We start from the raw sequence: 23,393 nt of genomic DNA on the forward strand, positions 1-23,393 counted from the left end.
AAGGGGCAGAAGCTGGCCCTCGTGTTTGAGCCTCTGCCCCCACACGGGAGCCCCAGAGGGAGCTCCTGGCTTCTCACGAGCCCCACCCAACCCCAGCTGTGGTGGTCATTTGGGGGATCTCTCTGCTTTTCGAAAAAAACAAGTTCTATAAAAATAAAGTGAGGCTAAAAGGAATCTCAATTTCTCAGCCTCAGTTTACCAATACAAGGGCATGGATGGGGTGTATATATAAAATTTTAATTGCACTTATTTTACTTTGTAGTCTTAACTTTCAGTGTATAATCAATGTTTTATTCATTTTTTTAAATAAAATTTATTCAAAAGGCGAGGAGGGCCTGGTGCAGTAGCCTAGCAGCTAAAGTCCTTGCCTTGCACACATGTGGGCGCTGGTTCTAATCCTGGCAGCCCTGCTTCCCACCCAGCTCCCTGCCTGTGGCCTGGGAAAGCAGTTGAGGATGGTCCAAAGCCTTGGGACCCTGCACTCCTGTGGGAGATCTGTGAGAGCCTCCTGTGGGAGGATCTGGTCTCCTGGCTTCGGATTGGCTCAGCTCCAGCCATTGTGACCACTTGGGGAGTGAATCATTGGACGGCAGATCTTCCTCTCTGTCTCTCCTCCTCTCTGTATATCTAACTTTCCAATAAAAAAGAAACACTTTTTTTAAAAGGTGAGGAAATCACAGATACTCTGGGACAAAGTGGGCAGAGCAGGGCAAAGGTGGGAGAGGACGCCCCTCCCCGTTGCCTGGAAGGGCAGTGACCATATGACACCGCTCCCAGGTCCCAGGTCAGGGGGGCACATCCTAGGGAGGACACAGACCACAAGACACGGGGAAGTATGGCTTCCACTTTGTGACTCTGACGCTTGCCACCTGCCTGTCCCATTCCTAACTCTGTATGTGGCTGGGTGTTTGGTCCCCATAGCAACGGGGCTGTACATGCAGAATGCACAGCAACTGGAGCATGACGTGTGTAAGAGCTGACACAGTGGTCTGTTAACACGGAAACCTCCCACCTCACACTGCGCGAGGGTGCAGTTTTACTGGTGTTTCTAGGATTTCCTGCCTTTGGTTTCCCTCTTGCAAGGTTCCCTTATCTCGCTGGGAATTCAGCAAGCTCGAACACAAGCTCTTTTCGGTGTAAACTTTATTCCTCCATATCTGACTCCTAGCAGACCCTAAGCCAACCGCATCGCAGTAGATGCAAAACCCGCTGCACCTCCTGCACCTGTCAGGACTGAGTCTGTCCACCCCGGGGGGGGGGGGGTTGGGCTCCACCCCCGCCCACTTCTGGAAGCACTTGCCTGGGAAGGAACGCCAGAGGGTGGTTTAACGGAAGACGCGCCAGAACCAGCTGCTGGACTGTGAATGGGGCGGGGGATGCCGGCGAGGGCCTTCCATGGCAGGAGAGCCTGGTGCGATGTGAACATCAACAGCTTCCAACAGATGCCCTTTGCGGAGCCGTGGGCATGAGGTTGCAGGTCAGTGATTTCCAAGGCCATCCTGTCTGCCACCATGGCAGGGTTTCACTCATGGTTCATACTAATGAGTCAGGGGAGCCTTCCCTCGCAGGCTCGCCCATCCCTTCCCGTGTGTGTGCGCACGAGTGTGTGTGGGTATGTGTGTGTGTGTACTTGTCCCATGGGCGCATGCACAGGTATAACACCCTATCCCTTGGTTCCTGCGCTTGGAAGCTGCCTGCACAGGAGTCTCATTTTGGGGTTGCTGGCATCTGAGAGGGCAGACACTGCACCCCCTAGGGCTGCCAACCTGGCATCTGAGGGCAGACACTGCACCCCTAGGGCTGCCAACCACCACTGTTTGTTCACTGAAGATGCCTTGCAGATTACATTTTCTTGAAGGGCAAACCTCTGCTCCCTCGGGAATGACTTTTCAGCATAGAAAACTCTTTGCAGTTTCAAATGGTCCCGCAGAAGCTTGTCCTGGGCCTGCGGACTGCCCCATGGCCGGGAATGAACCTGCGTGGTGGTGCTGCGGTGCTGCGGTGCTGCGGTGCTGCGGTGCTGCGGTGCGGGGTCTTCTGGCCCGAGCATCTCCTAAAACACAAACGGCAGGTACGCCTTCCTGCGCTTCGGGTAGGAGACGAACTGGCTTCTGTAGAACCTGTGGCTGAGCAAGGCGGACAGGGCCTGGCTGAAGAAGACGTAGGTCACCACCAGCCACCACGTGGTGTTGCGCAATCCGAAGGTGACGGCCAGGGACACGTAGATCAGCAGCTCTGCCAAGTAGTTGGGCGAAGACACGAACTCAAACCAGTCTCCGAAGGGGATCCTATGCTGGCAGTGGATGACCATGCCTGCCGTGGCAAAGAACAGAAGGTCGCTGGGTCTCGCCCTCTGCCGGCCGCACCTGCGGGCAAGCCGCCCACCCCTGCGGGCAGTTCCTCGGGTTATCAGACTGGTCCGGGGCTCATACTCTGGCTGTCCTGCTCACCCCTCCCTGGCCTTCAGTTTGCTTCTAACAGGACGAGGGGTCCCCATCTCCTGTGGGGACTGCACCAAACGCTCAGGCCAAGTGCTGGGAAGAGGCCCTGGCAGAAGGCAAGCCTTCCATAAATATCACGCACCATTATTCCTTTTTGAATATTTAATAGATTTTAATATTTCAAGCAGCCTGATGGAAACAGTATGTGGGATGAATCAATAGAAGCTAACTACAAGCTCAAGCGTTTTAGCTCTGGCTAGAAGGGTGCTAAATTCCACCGTGACACCAACTCCTCAGGGCACGGCCCTGGTCTGTGGGACACGGCAGAGAATGTCACAGAACTTTCTGTGCAAGGCTCTCATTTCCAGCCCAGAAGAGCAAGACCCACAGGGATGGTTTTTGCAAAACAAACACAAAAGCAAAACCTAGCAAATGAAAGAGCACTTGCGATAGGGCAGGAAAGCAAAGGATGATGGGAACTGAGTCCAAGGGCTGAGATCCCACGAGGGCCGGCCAGAGAGCTTTTCTTCTTTCCTTTTATTATTACTGTTTTATTTTGATAATCTACATGGTTGATTGGGCACAAGGGGTCAAGGCGGGCCAGGGATCTCACCTGCTTTGTTCCTCCTGAGCTTGCCTAGGATGACATGGCACCTGTACTGATGGGCGGACGACCAGATGAACAGCAGCGTGCCCAGGATGTGGAACCATCGTGTCTGTCTCAGCAGGTTCTTGCCTATCGTGTGCACTGCAGAGGGGAGATGAGGCTGACCGGGTGGCCTTGGAAAGCGTCATGGTCTCCAGAGCACAGCCATTCACTTACTGCACAGAGCCGGGCACTGCCTCCCAAGGCCAGCAGGTGTCACAGCCCCCAGGCCGCCTGGGAATCCCAACCGGCACACTCTCCTGCCTCAGGGCAATATCTTCCAGCACAGCTACCACCCCAGCCAGACCCCGAGTGCCCAATGTTGCTGGGGTGACAGGCTTGGGGAGGGGGTAGTTCCTCAAAACAGGGAGGGGTGGATCCTGCAAGATGAATGACAAAATAGCACCCCTTTCTGGATGAAGGAGAATCTCCTCAGAGAGAGAGAGAGAGAGAGAGAGAGAGAGAGAGAGAATCTTCCTTTTTTTTCTCCAACTACAAGGAAGAACAGGACCCTGGCCGCCCAAGGAGCCCCAGAGGAGCGGGGCCTCGGCAGAACAGACAAAAGCGACACCAAGGCGAGTAGGCCGAGCCAGGAGTGGGGGATTGCTTCTGGATCTCCCATGTGGCAGGAATCCTGACAGGTGAACTCTCACTGCCGTCCCCCAGGAACTCCACTGGCAGGAAACCGGAATCAGGACTGGGCTGGGACCCAGACCCCAGGACAGACATTCCCAGCACCGTGCTAGCCTTGTCCCCAGCCAAACAAAATCGTCCGCCGGCAGCATGTGCAGCCAGCACTGAAGGGTTGATGCAAGGAGGACCACACGCAAAGCTACTCCACATAGGCCCCTGAACGTGCCGGTCATGGTCATGGGCCATGAGTGGCGTTCCACCAAGGACCACCGTGTCAGCTTGTTTTAAAAACTTGGGCACTGATGTGAGCCCAGGTTGCTCCACTTCTCATCCAGCCCCTTACTGAAGCCCCTGGGACAGCAGTGGAGGATGGCCGAGGCCGTCCTTGCACCCCTGCGGGAGACTCAGATGGAGATCCTGGCTCCGGGGTCTGGCTTGACCCAGCCCTGGTCATCACAGACATTTGGGGAGTGAATTAGTGGAAGGAAAAACTCTCTCTGCCTCTTTCTCTCTGCTTTTCAAATCAACAAAGAAAAAAAAAATAGTTTCACATCTGCTGGGCTTCCAGGGCAAGTTGCGGCAGGACCGAGTGAGGGGCTGGGAGTGTGACCCCGCCCAGCTCCCTGTCTGTACCACGGAGAAAATGCCCACAGAGGAGCTGGCTGTGCCTGAGCCCAGAATTACCACATGGCACTTTGGATGCAGCTCCTTGCTGACGGCCTGGGAGGGCAATGCTTGGGCCCCTGCCATCCACAGGGGAGACTCGGGTGAACCTCTGGGCTCCTGGCTTCAGCCTGGCCCAGTGGTGCCCAGAGACGCTCGCCTCCTGCAGATCCATCTTCTGCAGGGTATGTTTATTGATTGTATTTATTGGTTGGCTTGCTGAGCACTCACACAGGCTGCCCCTGGCACAGCCACCCAGTCCAGCTGGATCCCAGGCCTTGCTGCCCACTGTCCCAGGGACCTCGTGCAGTTAGTTTGCATCCCTAATTACTGCTAGGGGCTTGACAGGTGAAGGGAGTTGGCCTTAGGTTCGCAGACCCTCCCAGGCCTCAGATGGGGTGGCTGGCAGGTGCCTGTCCCAACGTGTCCTCTCCCCATGGCATTTCTAAGACCAGCTGTCCCCGCCCCAAACTGTCCAAGGTGTACCTAGGCAATCTTTCAATTTTCAGATTTTTTTTTTTAAAAAAACTTGAAAGGCAGATGAACAGAGTGGGAGAGGATTAGGGACAAAGGAGAGAGATGTAGCACCTGTGGGTTTATTTGCCCAAAGAAGCCCAACAGCCAGGTATAGGCCAGGCCAAGGCAAGGAGCCTGGCACACCACAGGGCAGCAGGGCTGGAGCCATTCTCCACAGCTTTCCCAGCTGTATCATGGGGAGCTGGATCAGAAGCAGGCAGGGTGTCACCACAGTGGCTTAAACAGCTAGCCCGAGATGACCTCTCCAAGGACAAGTAGAAGAATCAGAAAAACAGCTCCAGGCGCAGGTGTGTGGGTGTGTGCAGGCTCGTGAGTGCGCGGGAGGCGTGGCTTCCACTGCCTGATTATCAAAGCGTGGGGGGGTGGCCACGTGTCCAGTCACAGAGGCAAGCCCAGAAGCACCGGGGACTACTGCAGCACTTTAGCAAGTTCCTGTGGGCAGCAAACAGCACTGCCCGCCAGCCACTGCACTGGCTGAAGGTCACCGCCCAGACAGAGAGGAGAGATGGGAGCCTGATGAAGCCGGGAGGAATCAGGTGGGGCGAGGCGGGCTGAGTGGCTACAGCCTGTAAATAACCTAACCAGAGGAGCTGAGCTCCAAGCCCAGGAGCACGCTCCCTCCCCACGTGCCCTCAACCCACCAGGCACCAAGGAAGCCCGTTGCTGTCAGCCGCAGGCACTTGCATTCATCAGAAGCAACACACACTGCTTGTGCAGAGCCTTGCCCCTGCACAGCCTCCTCCAAGTGAAACAAAACCCTCAAGTAGACAAAGGTCAGGGTTGTGTTTCCAGGAGCTCGGGGCTCCCCTCTCCCACTCCCAGGCTCCCCTCCCACTCAGGCCACAGCCCAGGAAGAAAAGCTCCCTTGTGAGGGGGGTGGGGACCTAGGCTCCCTACCCCCTCCAGGTCAGGGGTCTTCTCTCAGGAACCCTGCTCTGGCCTCACCCGCTCCTCTCCGGATGGAGGCTGAGCCCTCTCCAACCCAAAGTCACCCTTAAGCTAAGCCCCGTGGGGTCAGATGCTCTGGGCGGGGTGCACTCACCATGGTGGCCGTCCAGTGGCGCCTGGGTGAGCACTGTAAGGCCCAGCAGCACGTAGTAGGCCAGCCCGAAGCAGTAGTGCACCAGGTGCATGGTGGCGTGCGAGAAGACGCTGACGCAGTAGCACTCAAACAGGCGCCGCGCGCTGTGCAGCCAGAGGCAGCCCAGCACCAGCAGCACCGACAGCGCGCCCTCGCCGCCCGCCGGCCCTGCAAGCCAGGGAGCAGGCAGTCAGGCGAGGGGCTGGGGCCGGCACCTGCGTCCAATCCAGCCAGGACGCCAGGCTGTCCAGAGTCCCTGGGCTGGGCACCGCAGGGGTGGGAAGGAGAGACAGCAAGTACCTACATCCTTAGAGAAGAAAGGCCAGCACGATGCTGGGGGAACCCCCCCCCCCCCCGGCCTCTGCCCCAAGAATAGCTGCCTTTTCAAGTAACATGCAGGCCAAGCCCCCTGGCCCTCTCTTCCGGCCACTATCAGCCTCCGCCTGCCGCCGTCTCTCCCCACCCCCAGTATAAGAAAACTTGGTTCTGACTCTCTGGAGCAAGGCTCCTGGCCAGCCCAGTGTCCACACACCAACGCTCCAGCCTGTCCCAGAGGGACATCAGGGTCCATGGCCGTTCCCTTTCCTAATTTCTTTCCATCTTTTGCAACCAGTTCCTGTGAGCTGGAACAGTAGACAAGAAAATCGTTTGTTTCTGATTCTGCTCCCCCGTTCACTCCTTAACCGGTTGGCACTTGCACGGCTTTCACCTTCAATTCCTGCTTTTAAAACTTGGCCTGGTGCCAGCACTGTGGCATAGCAAACTGTACCCCATCCCATATAGGTGCGGGTTCGAGTCCTGACTGCTCCACTTTCCATCCAGCTCCCTGCTGACGTGCCTGGGAAAGCAGCAGAGGATGGCTCAAATGCTTGGGCTCCTGCATCCGCAAGGGAGACCTGCAGGAGCTCCTGGCTCCTAGGCTTGGCTCACCCCAGCACTGGCTGTTGTAGCCATCTGGGGAGTGAACCAGCGAATGGAAGCTCTCTTCCTCCCTCGCTTTCTGTAACTCAGCCTTTCAAACAAATGAAACACAGTAAGCAGTAACAGCAACAACAAAAGAATTGTCCTGCTTATCTGACACTGTGGCAGACTCTTCTGGGAGCATCTGGTCAACCATGATTCCATCAGCAAACTTCCCCTCCATCAGCAAAGCCTCAAGGTTGTGCACATGGTGATCAGAAAGGGATTTCCTAATGGACCTCTGAGACGAGCCTGTGGCTGGAGCTGCAGAAACAGGCACTGCTTCACGGCACACCTGTGGGTGCTGAAGGCTGTCCCCGGTCAGTGGCATACACATTTATCAAGCTGGGCTTGGAACATGGCATGCCAGCTGCTCACAGGGCTGGTGGCCATGTCCCCTGATGGTGGCGGAGGACTTGGTGACATGGCCTCTGCCACCCACCCAGCACAGGTCCTGTGAGTTCCAGCAGGTAGGAGCGAGGGGAATGGGATGGCGGTGGTGCAGGAGCCTGGGGTGGCAGTGGGGTTCTTACCTTGGACCTGCGTGGGCCCCAGAACTGTGAGCAAGCCATGCAGCCAGTGTGGAAAGGGTGCAGCCAGGAACACAGACTGAGACAGCAGCCAGAGCAGGACGCCGTTCCACAGCACCGAGACGACGTAGAAGTGCGAGAAGTACCTACGGAAGGCATCGAGGTGGGGCAGGTCTCCAGTGAGCCACCTTGGGGAAGATGGCGCTCTCCCCCTGTCCTGGCACACCCAAAGTTGGCGCAATTTCCCTTCCAGTGGCGGGGGTCGGGAACAAAGAGGCGTTTCTGAGGTTAGCGTGCATACAACCCACCCCGCATGAAACACGCACTGAGTCCATTACAACCTGCCTTATCTCTGGGTAGGGTGGGGTTTGATGCCTTGAACAGGGGTGGGGTGTGAGTGGCAGGGCCCTGCAGAGAGGTTCTGGGGGTGTGAGAGGTTTGGGGACCCTGGGCAGCCCTGCAGCAGCCGCCGTTCGGCTGTTCTCTGGACCTGCACGAGCAGACTGCCGAGTTCCCCTCGAGACCTGCCAGGGGCGTTTCCGTGGATCACGCTTCTGCTGAGCCACTTTCATGACAAACGGTCCTCCAACCAGGGATCAGCGCCTGCCAGGTCTCGGCCAACCACGGAACACCGCTGACAAACTGGGTTCAACTCAAACCACGACGATACCCGTACCATTAACCTCGCTCATCCAACGTGAAAGATGACATTGCAAAATGGTCCCAACTAGAGACCATTATGCTCTGTGAAATAAACCAATCCCCAAAGGACAAATATCCTATGTTCTCTGTGATATCAGGTGACCTTCATGCAAAATATAAGATCTATTCTCTCTGTCTCTCTAGGTAAGCATGTCTGTACATATATTCATTTAGACGAACTGTGTAAGGGAGACCAGTATGCCAAGAAGTGAAGTTACAGTGCAGTGTGCATCTCTACTCCCGAATAAAAGGACTCCCAATGAAACTGAACCTGCCATGTCAGCACACACAGAAATTGCAGGACAATGGCTTTGTGCCTGGCGTTGAAGGACTATACTATTGTAATGATATAGGGGAAATCAGTGGGGTGGAGGGTAAACGGGGAAGTGGGAAGAAGAGACCCCTGATCCTATGGAACTGTATCATAAAAAATTAAAAAATGAAATAAAAAGAGATAACACTGAGAGATAATGAGGCTTATTTCCCCAGACCTTTCCTGACACAGGTTGGAAGCCCTTATCTGACAGGCTCAGGGCCAGGAGGGTTTTGGATTTTTAAAATTCTTGCATACACACATGTACCCCCAAGTCTACACATCAAGTTCATCTTGTATCATGAACACCTACATCACGACCCCAAAGTAGCGTCACTCATTACGGTGTTGTTGCACATTAACTCTACGCCTCCCAGAAGGCCAGGATGGAATTTCCCACTGCTTATATCACTTGTTCAAAAACTTCCTCTTTGGACCATCTTAGACCATCTATACTTGCCTGCTCCTGAGCCAATCCTGGCCTCCTGGACCATCCTGGCCCACGGTCCCCTTGCCCCTCTCCCATTCTGACCCTGATAATGAAAATACTCTGGCGCCAGAAGAGGAATCAACAAACCCAGGGGCTCCTCCAGAATGTTCTGGAACATGCTGCAGAGGTCAGGTCCCGAGCCCAGGCCCACAGCCCTCGGGTGAACACACACTCCACGGCAGCCCACCTGGGTCTGCCAGGCAGTGAGCCAACGGCACTGACCTGCTCCAGGGCCAGCCACTGGCCAGCCACTGCCAGATGGTCTCCACGCTGGGGAGGGCCTACCTCCTCTCCAGGCCCAAGAGCCCAGTTTCCTCAGCAGCTTGCACTTCAGGCAGCTTTGTTGTTAACTCCATTTTGAACGATCCCTCTACCCTAACAAAACTCCACATGGATTTCAATTTTCTTTGCCTGCCCTCCCCCTTAATTACACTCATCTTTTTAATTCCATGTTTCCTTGAACTTGCTGAAGGACCTTCTCATCTATATAGAGCCTCTTGCAGACCAACTTGGAGTGCCCTCTAAATGACTCTAATCTCTACTGCCATGTGGATGCTACATAAACAGAGGCTATGCTGCGCGGTCTGGGGACAGTCATGAGAAAAAGTCTGCACGTATCCAGTACAGACACAATGATTTATTTTTTCAAATTTCTTCCATCTGCACTTGGGTAAGCTGATGGATTTGTAGTCTGCCAATACAGAGTAGCCACTACAGAATGGTTACAAAGACAGCCAGTCTCACCTGCATTCCACCACTGATTCCTGAGCCTCTGGGGGGGGACCCCTGGGCCCCAGGAGTGAACATCTGGGCTCCCCTCTGCCTCCAGGGCCCAGTGCTACCACAGTCCTTCCAGAACATTCAGAACCATTTTGAAATTTCAGAAAGACACATTTCCATGTTGACTATGTGCATCAGGAGCTCTGGGGCTCTCACTCCAGGTCACCTACTTACTCAGACCTTCTGGGAATCAAAACTCTAGGAACCAGAAAGAAAAGAAAAAGGAAAAGGAAAAGTTCTCCCTCGTCCCCAGGCAGGCTAGTGGAAACACGCATCCCTGGAACCGACGGCTTTATTTTTGCCTCCTCAGAAACTAACGAAATTCTAAACAAACCACGACCTATGCACCATCTTGGGTGCAAAACTGACTCGCGCTGTCTTCAGTAGAGAGATGCAGGCTGGTTTCCACTGTGGAGCATCTACTAAACGCCACCGAGGGAAAAACACGTCCGAATCCAGGCCCAGGCTACCAAGTGGTGACACTGGTAAACACCTCTGCCTGCACAAGTCCCTTCCCACAGACCTCTCAACCAAGATGCAGCTTCGCTCGGTGCAATGTCCTCTCCATGGGGACAGTGGTGGGTCAGAGGCTGGGATCGGACGTCTAACAGGCTTCTGCACTGCCCGCCAGCCCGGCCAGCCCAGTGGCACTGGGCTAGTGACTCACCTAATGACCTTTCTATCTGTACTAGCACCACAGCAATGGCATCTCCGTCCCAGGTGTGGCCGGAAGGTTAACGTGCGCTCAGCCTGCATAGTCACGGCAGGGGGTCAGTGCAGCAGGGAGAGCCGCTGCCCGCAATGCCTGCAGCCCATGTGCACACTGGTTTGAGTTTCACCTGCTCCACTTCTCATCCAGCTCCCTGCTGATGTGCCTGGGAAAGCAACGGAAGATGGCCCAAGGGCTTGGGTCCTGGCACCCCTGCGGGAGACCAGGGTGAAGCTCCTGGCTTCTTTTTTGACACCAGAATAAACATGTCTTTTCATCCATTTTCCGTGAGTTTCCTGAAGTCCTTCATACGTGTGGGCACCAAACCAAAGGCAGCTGCCCAGGCGCAAGCAGTGAATTCTCCCCCATGTGCTCCTCAGCCACTGACACCAGTTCTTCTCTTCCGATGCAAGTGGCCAGTACGCTGTCAGCGAGGACACCAGAGCACACAGGTGCCATCCAGCTCTGACCGCAGCCCCCTCGTAGAAACAGTGAGACACACGGTCACAGGGGCACACACTGCCAGCTTGGATCCAAATGCTTTGTTTTGTGTCTCCATAACAATGCTCTTTGGGGGCCAGCCTTGTAGCACAGCATGTGAAGCCGCCACGTGTAACACCAGCTTTTTATGAGTACCAGTTCTAGTCTCAGCTGCTCCATTTCCTCTTCTGTTCCCTGTTAAGGCACCTGGGAAAGCAGCAGAGGATGGCCCCAGTCATTGGGTTCCTGAACTCCCAGGGGACCAGGAGTTCTAGGCTCCTGGCTTCTCCCTGGCCCAGCCTTGTTCAGTTGTAGCCACTTGACCTTTCAAATTCATACGTAAGATTTTTGGAAAAAACAAAACAAAACAACAACCCTTGCCATTCCTGGCTGGATTTGTACCTTTTCAACATAGTGGCAATCATAGACCCAAGGAATACCAATGGTTACAACTGTTGTAACACTTCCCATCTGTAACCAACTGTTACAGTGTATCCAAGGAGGGGACAAGGGACTCCATGGCTTTCTCAGCTAGAACAGACCTGAGTCAGCAGGAGGGAGGGGGCAGCGACTCACAGAACAGCACCTTCGGGAAAATAATTTAAAAAGTGCTATTTAATCCAGAGACATTGGTGCCCTTTTCAAAACAATAAAAACAGATCGCCACAGAGTTGAAAAAGAAGACACATTCTCCATTAAGAGTGGCTGTTTCTATCACGGAAGAACTCTTAGGAAATAGTTTGATTAAATTTGTCTTGGGTACGTGTATGCGGGTACTTCAGAATGCTCCTGGAAAATGAAACTCGAAGACCATCTCAATTTGGTGCAAAAAAATTTAAAATGTATGCGTAAGTGGGAACTTCAAACAGGTATGAAAAAAAAAAAAACCCTTCTAGGGTCTGGCCCCAGGGCTCGTTTGGTTAGTCCTCTCCTGCAAGTGCTGGGATCCGATACGCGCTGGTTTGTGTCTGGCCTGCTCCACTTCCCATCCATCTCCTTACCTGTGGCCTGGGAAAGCAGTGGAGGAAGGCCCGCGTGGGAGACCCGGAAGAAGCTCCTGGCTTCAGCCCAGCACCTGCCCTTGCGGCCAGCGGGTGAGGATCTTCCAGCCTCTCTTCCCACGCTTGAGCCACCCCACCCCAGTCTTCAGCAGTCACGAGCGGCGGTGGTCAGGCCACCCCAGCCCCCACCGCCGTCTGTAGACACCCTTCTCAGTGCCAACTTGAGATGCATATTACGGAGGACCCAATCCGGGATGCAGCTTGCTCCTAAACGCGCCACCTGCCGCCGTCACGGCTGCAAGGGGCCGAGGGGCGAGGCCCGCGAGGCCGGCCCGCCTGAGCTTCACGCGCCCCAGTGAGGAGCCCCGCGGGCCAGGCCTCAGCTGGGAGCCGGGGCTCCCCGGGTGTCCCCCCAAGACCTCCGCGCGCACGCGGGCCTGGCCACTCCGGGTCCCTCCCTCTGCTGCCCTCTGCCGGCTGCGCGGTTACCTCTTGGGGACATCAAAGGCCCGGCAGAGGGCCGGGCGCGGCGGCGCCCCGAGCTTGGTTTTCCCGTAGCGGATCAGGTCCTGGAAGAGCGCGTGGGTCGGTAGCAGGCCGGGCGGCAGCAGCTGCAGCAGCAGGGCGAGCAGGAAGGCGGCGGCGAGCGCCAGCCAGAGAGCGCGCAGCGGCGTCAGCGCCCACGGCTCGCCGCCCGCCCAGGGCGCCATGGCCCGCCGAGCAGCCGGCTCGTGCGCGCTGCCCAGGGCCGGGGACGCGGTGACGCCGCGGGGCGGGGACGCGCCGGCCACGCCCGCCCGCCTGGCTGCCCGCACAGCTGGCTGAGCCTGCAAGAGGCTGCAGTGGAGACCTGGAAGCCGCCCAGCCGCAGAGCTTCAGAAAAGTGGACTTTAAAGAGGATTATTTGAATGCAGAAAACTTGGCACTCTACAGTTTTTCATAGCCTGCGTTTTCCATGTTCTGTATGAAGACCCTGCGTATGCATGGATTTTTTTTTTTGGTACTCAAATATACTTATTTAATCCCACTTCTAATGAACTTAAATTTTTTATTTTCTTATTTGAAAGGCAGAGTTACAGAGAGGAGATTCAGAGAAAGAGAGAGTGAGAGCTTCCATCTCTTCCACCTATCTGCTGCTCACTGCCTGCTAGGGCAGGTTGAAGCCAGGAACCGGCAGCTTCATCAAGGCAGGCAGTGGGGTTGGGGCCCAAGCATTTTGGGCCACCATCTTCTGCTGCTTTTGCAGGTGGGTTAGCAGAGAGCCGGACAGGAAGTAGAGCAGTCAAGACCCCAACTAGCCATCGTATGAGATGTCAGCTTGGCAGGTGGCTGCTTAAATAACTGCCGCTTGGCGACCAAGATTTATTTCTTTATTTGAAATCCAGCATTACGGAGAGAGGGACAGAGAGAGGAGAGAGTGAGCTTCCATCTGTTGGTTCTTTGGTCATAATGGCTATGGCTGGGCCAGGTCCAGGCCAGGAATCAGAAGCGTTAGCCAGGGTCTTCCACGTGGACAGCAGGTGGGCCATTCCCCACTGCTCTCCCCAGGCCTGTTAGCAGGGAACTGACCAGAAAGGGAACAGTTAGGACTTGAACCAGTACTCAATGGGATGCTGGTGTCTCAGGTGGAGACTTCAGCGGCTGCACAGCACTGCCGGCTCCATCCAACAAACTTTTGCTTTTGTTCAAATGGTTTATTTATTTTGCTTGAATATCAGAGTTGGACTGGGGTCCCCTCCATACTTCCTCATCTCACCCCGGCGCAGCCACCCCCCCCCCCCCCCCCCCGTCTGCAGGGGGAGGATTAGCTAATTGAGCCACTGTGCTGGGCCAGCTGCCCTCCCATACTCTGTAAAGACGCTGCTGCTTCTCAGCTCATCCATTTTAAACAACATTGACTTTTTGGTAATTATTAATGGATATTGAATTCTTTTATGGATTTTTGTAAAAAGAGTCTTTAAGATGTTAATTTATCCCAAATTGACACTATATGAGTCCCTGCTGCTTCACTTCCTGGAATGTGCTCTCTGCTAATGTGCCTGGAAACCAGCAGAGGCTGGCCCAAGTGACTGGGACCCTGTATCCACATGGGAGACCTGGAAGAAGCTCCAAGCTCCTAGCTGTAGATCAGCCCAGCTCCAGCCATTGTGGCCACTTGAGAACTGAGCCAGGGGACGGAAGGTCTCTGTCTTTTTCCTCTCTTTCTCTCTTCCTCTTTGTATTTCTGCCTTTCAGATAAATAAATAATTTTTAAAAAGCTGTTAGGGGTGGTGTGGTAGCTATCAGTACCCCATAAGGCTGCCAGTTCATGTCCTGGCTGCTCTACTTCCAGTCCAACAATCCAGCTCCCTGTTTGTGGCCTGGGAAGGCAGTCGAGGACGGCCCAAAGCCTTGGGACCCTGTGCCCATGTGGGAGACCTGGAAGAAGGTCTGGCTCCTGGCTTTGGATCGGCTCAGCTGGCCACTGTAGCGATCTGGAGAATGAATCATCAGATGGAAGAAATTTTCTCTGTCTTTCTCTCTATAAATCTCTTTCTAATAAAGTTGAATAAATCATTAAAGAAAGATATTCATTTAAAAAATCATTATATGCTTATTGTGCAGCAATGTCATTGGGACCCTAAGGACTGGAGGACAAAGGGTGGCCCTGCCTGGTGGTCTTCAGGTGGGGTGGTGGGGAGTGGTGCGAGGCCGGGGAGAAGCCCACCCCTCACCCAGGGCAGGTGTTGGGAACGTGGAGTAAGCTCTACGGGACTGGGTGATTGGCCAGTGGGCTTGTTGGATGTTCATTGTCAACTATGATGTGCTTGTCTCTTGACACTCAAGGATGGCGTCATGGCGTTTCTGCCAGGACAGTGGGAATGTCTGTGACACCCAGCGAGTGTGCTGCCAAGGCTGCGCCTTCTGGCGCTGCCTCCTTGTTCTCACGGTCGCTGTGTCAAGTGGAGAAGTGCCCTTCAATTTTCGCTCCAGGCTCTGGTCATAGCCAGGAGCTCTTCTGGGTCTCCCACGCAGGTGCCCGGTCCCAAGGTGTTGGGCCGTCCTCCACTGCTTTCTCAGGCCACAAGCAGGGAGCTGGAAGGGAAATGAAGCAGCTGGGACAAAAACTGGGGCCCATGTAGAATCCCGGCACTCGCAAGGTGGAAACTTTAACCACTACCACTCTGCACCAGGCTCAGAGAGAGGAATTCTTCATGTTGGCAGGTGTAAGATATATTGTATTTTGTGTGTAAGCATGCTCACACAGACACACAGCCTGTAAGAACATAGGTTGTTTCAGGTGAAGATTCTGATCGTTAGTGGAAAGTGGGCCCAGAAGCAGAAGGGAGCGGGCGAGGGAAAGCAGGGAGAGAGAGAGAGAGAAAGGAGAGAAAAACAAGAGAGGAGAGAAGGAGAAGCAGAGAAAGAGAAAAAAAAAGAAAGAGAGACAGAGAGAGGGGGAAGGAAAAGAAAAAAACGAGACAGAGAAAGGGAAAGAAAACGGCGAGAAGCCAGTCAGTGTTTTGGCAGGTGTGGGCTTCCGTGATGAGGTTGCAGGGGGTGTGGCTATTGATTGCATGATGACCCTCCCCCACCTGCCCATCCTAGGGAAGGACCTACATCCTCAGAAGTGTGGGAGCATTCTGGGCAGTGGGGTGGTGTCGGCAACGCCCGCGTCGCCGCGTACCCCAAGCCGAGCGGAGGGACTAGGGTTACAAAAAGACAACACACAAGACAACACGCAGTGGGTCACTCTTGTAAACAGAATGCCATTTATTTGGGGTAAGCAGGCCTCTTTTATAGTTTTCCTAGTTCCTCCCAGTATTATTCCAATGCTCAGGCAACTCCTAAGCTCCCCTGGGGGCATCTTACAAAAGGGAAGCAGGGAAGACGAATGTATCAGGCCAAGATTGCCCATTCTGTTACCCCTTAGAAACAAGCTAAGCTGTGGAGTTAACCCTTGGGAGACCGGGGCCTGCAGGGTGGGGCCACCAGCTCAGCTGACACACCTGCTTTGGGCCTCAGGAGGTCTTTCCAGAGAAGCTGCTTGTCAGTCTGTGGGGGGCCCAAGGCTCCTGGGTGGAGGGTTCTCAGTGGGCTTTGATTTGGAACAAGTTAGCCGAGCTGATGTGTGTCTGTAGAGGGAACAGCCAAGACTGAGCCTGGAGAAAATAATAGCCCAGGGGTTTGGGTCTGGAATCTTATCAGAGGGCACAGTTTGATTTTCACATTTTTATGTTTGCATTTCAAGAGACCAAGAGTCGCTGGTTCAGTCTGCACACGCCCACCACAGCCAGGCCAAAGCTGAAAGCAGAAGCCCAGCTCCACCAGGCTCCCACGTGGGTGGCCATTTCTGCTAACCTCCCAGAGTGCACAGTGGCGGCAGGAAGTTGGATCCGGAGCTGGTAGCTGGGTCTCCAGCTCCAGCCGCTGGACCAGATTCCTGGGGGGACCAAGGTTATGTTCCGAGACTCCCCAGGAGAGGGCAGTGTTTGAATTGGAAACTGGCAGCTAAACTCTCCCTGGACTGTTTGCAACTGTCAAAATCCCTGCTGGGCCAAGTGAGCTGTTCCACAGGTGGAAAGCCAGGCTGCAGTCAGAGAGACACTGCCATTCGGCACCGGCCAACGTGTTGCCCTGCTTCGCTTCAAGAGCAGCACCGTGTGCTGGACAAATCGCAGGCCTTGCCAGCAGCGACAGCAATGGCCTTCTGCCAGCTGCCCAGCCCCCAGACTTCAACTTCACGTTGATTCTATCTTGCTGTCCTAGCTAAACACAGTCTGTCAGCAAGTCACGTGGGCTGCACCTGAAAAATGTGAGCTCGGTCCAATCGGTCTGAGGACCAGCGCTTCGGTGACGGCTGTGCGGGCTGCGAAGAAGCCCAACTGTCAGGATCTGAGAATGACAGACTTCTGGGGTCGGCAGGAACGCCATCAAGAGGGGACACGAAGAGCGCAATGAGGTTTGCCCGAGGAAAAACAAAACCAGTTTCCAGCACCAGTTGTTTCAGTTTCCCAACGGAGAAGTGTTGAAAACATGCAGTTGACAGGGCTGGCCCGGTGGCACAGAGGGTAAAGCCACTGCCTGTGATGGCTGCATCCCACGTAAGCACTGGTCAGAGTCCTGGCAGCTCCACTTCCGATTGCGCTCTCCCGGCTTTGGCCACTTGTCCTTACTCAGGGAGGGAACCAATGGATGCAAGATCTCGCTGTAGTAAACACGGTCCCTTACAGAGGACAAAACCCGTGGAGGAGGGATGCTGTTTCAGGGGATGCTGTTTGGTCGTGTGCTGGGGGCTCCCTGGGGATCGGTATGCCTTCACACTCTGCACTTGCGTATCCTGCATTTTGTGTGTTAGGGAAACCATCCAGCTACTTCTCCCCTCTCTACAGGGACTCCCGGGGTGCCCTCCCCGTGGCTGCCTCTGCTGCCTGCTCCCCTCTGTATCCCCTGCCAGCCACCAGAACGGAAAACACATGAGTGAGTCACATCTGTGCCCTGCCCCGGGCTACCATTGCCTCAGAGCAAGAGCAGGGTGTCCCGGGGCTCCAGGTCCCAAGGTCATGGCTGCAGGTGCTGCTGTCTGAGCTTGTCCCGGCCCTCCCTGCTGCTCCTTGCTCTGCTGTGCCTCAGCCTCTCAGCCACAGGCATTCATAGCTCATGGTTCTGGCGGCCAGCGAGTTCCAGGTCAAGGTCCCGCAGAGTCCGCTTCCAGTGAGGCTCCTCCCCCGTGGTCTTGCTTGACCTGCTCTCCCGTGCGTAGGAGGGGAGAGAATGAGCAAGCAACCTCCAGGGGGTCTTCTCTTATTTGATTAAACGATTTTTATTTATGCATTTTTAAAAGATTTATTTATTTTATTACAAAGTCGGATATACAGAGAGGAGGAGAGACAGAGAGGAAGATCTTCCGTCTGATGATTCACTCCCCAAGTGAGCCGCAACGGCCAGTGCTGCGCCTATCCGAAGCCTGGAACCAGGAACCTCTTCCGGGTCTCCCACGCGGGTGCAGGGTCCCAAGGCTTTGGGCCATCCTCGACTGCTTTCCCGGGCCACAAGCAGGGAGCTGGATGGGAAGTGGAGCTGCTGGGATTAGAACCGGCACCCATATGGGATCCCGGGGCGTTCAAGGTGAGGACTTTAGCCACTAGGCCACACCGCCGGGCCCCTATTTATGCATTTGAAAGGCAGAATTCCAGAGGAGGAGAGAGCTCTCTGATCCAGTGCCTGATTTGCCCATGGCCACAGTGGCCAGGGATGGGCAGGGCTGAAGCCAGGAGCATCCTGCGGTGCTCTGACAAGCACTGGGCCATCTTGTGTTACTCTCCTGGTGCGTTACCAGGGAGCTGGATCAGAGGTGGAGCAGACAGGACTTGAACCAGCGTTTGTATGGGATGTAGCTTAACCCGTCACGCCACAGCACTGGCCCCTGGTGTCTCTTCCATCCTCCTGGACTCCAGGCTGGATCCTGCTGAGCTTGAGTCCTTCTTGTTCCAACTGGGGCCATGTTGCCGTGTGCAGATTCAGTGGGCATGGGCACTGGTGCAGCCAGGATCCCTGACCGAGGCCCACGCCTTCTGCCAGGGCTCTTCCTGCTGTCGGAAGGCTCTTGCCCCGGCCTAAGGGGCTTGTTGCGTCACTGCCGAGACGGTTTGCTTCTCTCTCTGTGTCCCCCTGGCCCCATAACTACATGCATGCCAGCTCACATTTATTCTCCTAAAGATTTATTTATTTTTATTTGAAAGTCAGGAGTTACAGGAGAAGGGCACACATACACATACACACACACAGAGAGAGAGAGAGAGAGATCTTTCATCTGCTGGTTTACTCACCCAAATGGCAATAATGATCAGAGCTGAGCAATTCCAAAGCCAGGAGCCCTGAGCTGCTTCTGGGTCTCCCACGTGTGTGCGGGGGTCAAGGACTGAGGTCTCCCAGGTGCATAAGCAGGGAGCTGGATTGGAAGGGGAATAGCCAGCTGATGCCCATATGGGATGTTGGCACCACAGGCAGAGGCTTAACCTGAAGTGCCAGCCCCACGCTCCTGCAGCTGTGTGTGCCTGTCATCTTTCTGGGCTGATTTTCCCCTCCAGGATGACCTCTGTACGCAGGACAGGTCTTCAACTAGGGTGAGTGCTTCTCTGTTCCCACCTGCTCCATGGCACCTTAGAGCTGAACGGAAGCCCACGAGGCCCTCCCGGAGTCTCCGCCGGGTGATCCTAATCATGTGGTGATTCTGGGATTTGCTCCCTGCACTGGGCCCTCCCCGTTTTCCTCACCCAGGTCACCTGCCTCCTTCGCCCTGTGGGCAGGGGACCTGCATTCCAGCTCAGAGGCACACGCACGGTGCCCAGGGCTGCACCTACCATTTCCTTTCCGCTTGTGCAGACTGAGCAAGGGACTTTGATCCAGCTGTCCCCTGGCGCGTGTGGAGCGGGGCCCAGCACTTGGGCCTGGTCGATCCAGCTGTCCCCTGGCGCGTGTGGAGCGGGGCCCAGCACTTGGGCCTGGTCGATCCAGCTGTCCCCTGGCGCGTGTGGAGCGGGGCCCAGCACTTGGGCCTGGTCGATCCAGCTGTCCCCTGGCGCGTGTGGAGCGGGGCCCAGCACTTGGGCCTGGTCGATCCAGCTGTCCCCTGGCGCGTGTGGAGCGGGGCCCAGCACTTGGGCCTGGTCAGCACACGGCCGGGGTCTCCCGAAGCACTGCCTCTGGTTTTGTCTTCCCACAGTTGGGACTGGGCCCCAGCTTCCTGCTCTGTCCCCTAGCTCACAGCCACCTTTGGTCAAAGCCTCTCCCGACTTTAGCCCGGGTGTAGCAGGTGCCTGACCACGTCTTGCCCCAGGTTATGGGATGAATTATGTGCACACATTGAAGTCCTACGTCTCTAACCATTAGAAGCCAATCAGGCCAGTTATATAGCTCTCAGTCTAGTGAGCTCGGAATAAAGGCCAGGCAAGGCCACCTTGGGCTAAGGGGGTGAGGTAGGCTGGGTCCTGCCTTTATGGGGGTTCAGTCTCAAAAGTTACTATGAAAAAGCTAGGCATAGATTTGCACCAAATGAGCTTATCTTAATTCTTGAAGTACAACTGTGTTGTTCACTCCTGCTTCCCTCACGGTCACTGCAGGCGCAGAGCAAATTGGCGATGTCCCTCTCTCCATCATCAGGGGCTTTCGCTACTGGCAGACAGGAAGGCCCCGCTGCTCCACTTCATGTTCTCATCTGAGACTGATGGCCGAGGACCCGAGGTCTCCTGAGCAGGTGCCACCTTGCTCTGCCCAAGAATCAGGCCAGCTTCTGACTCCGGGGGTGCATGCTGGGAGGAACGAGGATTAAAAGTGGGGCAACTGGGACTGTGCTTGGTGCTCTCGGATGCCTTGATGGCAGGCAGTAGCATCAAGCTGGCTCTAACTTAAATGTCCCTCAAGGGACAGCTGTGACGGGGAGGGGAGGCTGTGCCCACAGTGCAGGGAAGTGAGGGCTGTGTCCACAGTGTAGGAGGGCCTGCTGTGACGGGGAGAGGAGGGGAGGGCTGCCCACAGTGCTGGCTGAATCCCAGCTGTCCACTGAATCCCAGCTGTCCACTGAATCCCAGCTGTCCACTGGTGACATGATGACTGTTGTCTTGCTGAGTGTCCTTCTGACAACTCTTTAAAGGGGCAAAGTCTGACTGCTTATTCAGCCAATGAATTATTCATGCACAGTATTTAAAAAAAATACTTGGCTGGCATTGTGGCACAGAGCTTGCATTACTGCTTGCAGTGCCGGCACCCCGAATGAATTCTGGTTCAAATCGCGGGTGCTCTGTTTCCAATTCAGCTCCCTCCCCATGCGCCCTGGAAAGAAGCACAGGATGAATGAGTGCTTGGGCTCCTGCTTCCGTGTGAAGACCTGGCTGGCTTCTAGGTTCCTGGCTTCAGTCTGGCTGGCCTGGCCCTGTGGGCAGTGAACGCGTGGATGGAAGAGATTCTTTCTCTCTGCAATCCTGTCTTTCAAATATATAAAAATCAATCTAAAAATATTTAAAGATAGCTGTTTTTATGTTACTTCATTTTTCTTTTTTGTAAAGGCCATGAGGGAAACAGGCCCAAGGCAGGAGCTGGAGCTCCATCTGGGTGTCCTGCATGCGTGTTGGGACCCAGCACTTCCCCCATCCCTTGCAGCCTCTCAGGGCGTGTGCTAGCAGGAGGCTGCCATTAGACGTGGAGCCAAGACTCCAACCCAGGGACTGTCACGGGGTGTGGGTGACTCCAGTGGCCACCACTGTGCCCCATACCTGCTCTTTACCGTGCATGTTTTTGGAAATAGATTTACTTAAGAAAAAGATTTATTTTTATTTATTTATTTTTTAAAGATTTATTGTATCTTTATTGGAAAGTTAGATACACAGAGAGGAGGAGAGACAGAGAGGAAGATCTTCCGTCCAATGATTCACTCCCCAAGTGGCCGCAATGGCCGGAGCTGCACCAGTCTGAAGCCAGGAGCCAGGAGCCAGGAACCTCCTCCAGGTCTCCCATGTGGGTGCAGGATCCCAGGACCCTGGGCCATCCTCGACTGCTTTCCCAGGCCATAAGCAGGGAGCTGGATGGGAAGTGGAGCTGCCGGGATTAGAATCGGCGTCCATATGGGATCCCGGGGCGGGTTCAAGGCGAGGACTTTAGCCGCTAGGCTACTGTCCCTGGGCCCTAGATTGCTTTTTTTATTTGAAAGCCAGAGGAAGAGAGAGAGAGAAAGAGGCATACATGAGCAAACACACACACAGATATTACATTGCTGGTTGAATGTAAGCTGTCCCAATGACAGCAGATAAACCAAGAACAAATAATTCCCTCTAGATCTCCCCGTGGAGGCAGCGACCCAAACACTTGGTCATGTTCTGTTTTCCAGGTGCAATAGCATGGAGCAGCATCCGAAGTGGAGCAGCCAGGGCTTGAACTGGTCTACAATGTGGCATTGCCAACGACAGTTCAACTCCTTGGGCCTCAGGGCTGCCCCCTTCCAGCCGCCTTGTTTTTCCTTTGTCCTGCATGAGAGCCATGCACAGGCAAGTGGTACCTCTGCGTTCTCCACGGCACAATTCCTGCATCACCCTTGCAGGTGTCCCTCGGTTACTGCAGGTTCCTGCCTGTGACCCTTGCATCTGTCCTCACTACCGTTGACCTCCTGGACTCTGCTGGTGATCATTCCCCAGGGCCCCTGTAGTAAACAGCCGTGAAACAAACTCCCTCACAGGCCTGGTGTGACGACTCAATTGGCTAATCCTCCATCTCTAAATGCTGCCGTCTCACGTGGGTGCCGGTTCTAATCCCGGCAGCTCCACTTCCCACCCAGCTCCCTGCCTGTGGCCTGGGAAGGCAGTCAAGGACGGCCCAAAGCCTTGGGACCCTGCACCTGTGGGGGAGATCCAGAAGAAGCTCCTGGCTCCTGGTTTCGGGTTAGCTTAACTCTGGCTGCTGCAGCCACTGGAAGAGCCAGTGAATGGAGGATCTTTGTCTCTCCTCTCTGTAAATCTGCCTTTCCAGTAAAAATAAATAATAAATCTTAAAAAATCCCAAACAACAAAAACCAATTCCCACTTCCACCTTCTTGCCCTGCCCTCATAGCCCATCCCTGTACATTATCATAGTATCACGGTGGCAATGGAATTCTTTCCTACACGGTTTTTTGGTCATTCATTTAAGAATTCAAGTCTGACAACAGAACTGGGAAAAACACCATGGAAAAACACCACGGAAAAAATGCATGCATTGCAGCCAGGATACCTTTTCCAGGTCGGTCAGACACTAAATCTTACAGCTACACTTCCAGAATTAAGGGAGTGAAGTATGCTAGGAGGCTGTGGAGGGGCTGCTGCGCCTGTTAAACCCATGGCGCTAGGAGGCTGTGGAGGTGCTGCGCCTGTTAAACCCATGGCGCTAGGAGGCTGTGGAGGGGCTGCTGCGCCTGTTAAACCCATGGCGCTAGGAGGCTGTGGAGGGGCTGCTGCGCCTGTTAAACCCATGGCGCTAGGAGGCTGTGGAGGGGCTGCTGCGCCTGTTAAACCCATGGCGCTAGGAGGCTGTGGAGGGGCTGCGCCTGTTAAACCCATGGCGCTAGGAGGCTGTGGAGGGGCTGCTGCGCCTGTTAAACCCATGGCGCTTCCCATGTGGGATGCACCACCACGAGACAGGCTGGCAGAGAGGCGTGTCCCTAAGGGGCGAGAGACGAAGAGCACACATCGCTTTTGGCTTTAGCTGGTTCGCTCTGATTCAGGCATAGATCTCAGAAGACTTTTTACCGAACCTTTCTCCTCTCCTAGCCCAAGACACTAGGTAAGAGGAACTGAACCAGGGAGCGAGAGGCAGCTGGAAGGAGTGTGGCTTGTTGGGTTGTTAACTTGGCGTTTCCACTTGAACGCTTCATGGGGTGGCTTTGAGCCTTTGTGAGGGAGGGGATGGGAACTTGCCGCTTCT

At 54.9% G+C, this 23,393-nt stretch overlaps 1 protein-coding gene across 1 annotated transcript; it reads right to left on the bottom strand.

Annotated features, from left to right (window-relative positions):
• Positions 1-1,997: 1,997 nt before the first annotated feature.
• Positions 1,998-12,704, bottom strand: SRD5A3 (steroid 5 alpha-reductase 3). The gene is made up of 5 exons (XM_004590871.2): positions 12,456-12,704; positions 7,495-7,637; positions 5,963-6,169; positions 3,055-3,189; positions 1,998-2,313 (listed from the first exon to the last, which is right to left on the bottom strand). The coding sequence occupies exons 1-5, from the start codon at positions 12,674-12,676 to the stop codon at positions 2,054-2,056; spliced, it is 966 nt and encodes a 321-aa protein (XP_004590928.2). The 5' UTR covers positions 12,677-12,704; the 3' UTR covers positions 1,998-2,053.
• Positions 12,705-23,393: the final 10,689 nt, after the last annotated feature.

The sequence above is a fragment of the Ochotona princeps genome, chromosome 7, assembly GCF_030435755.1.
Source record: "Ochotona princeps isolate mOchPri1 chromosome 7, mOchPri1.hap1, whole genome shotgun sequence".
Classification (NCBI taxonomy): Eukaryota; Metazoa; Chordata; class Mammalia; order Lagomorpha; family Ochotonidae; genus Ochotona; species Ochotona princeps.

Bases quoted from the DNA above. Each gene is read 5' to 3' on its own strand.
- SRD5A3 (XM_004590871.2), bottom strand. From the start codon at position 12,676: ATGGCGCCCTGGGCGGGCGGCGAGCCGTGGGCGCTGACGCCGCTGCGC. The intron at 6,170-7,494 runs GTAAGAACCCCA...CCTGGCTTGCAG, and splicing joins GGGGCCCACGCAGGTCCAAG to GGCCGGCGGGCGGCGAGGGC. The intron at 3,190-5,962 runs GTGAGTGCACCC...TCCCCTCTGCAG, and splicing joins GCCACTGGACGGCCACCATG to TGCACACGATAGGCAAGAAC.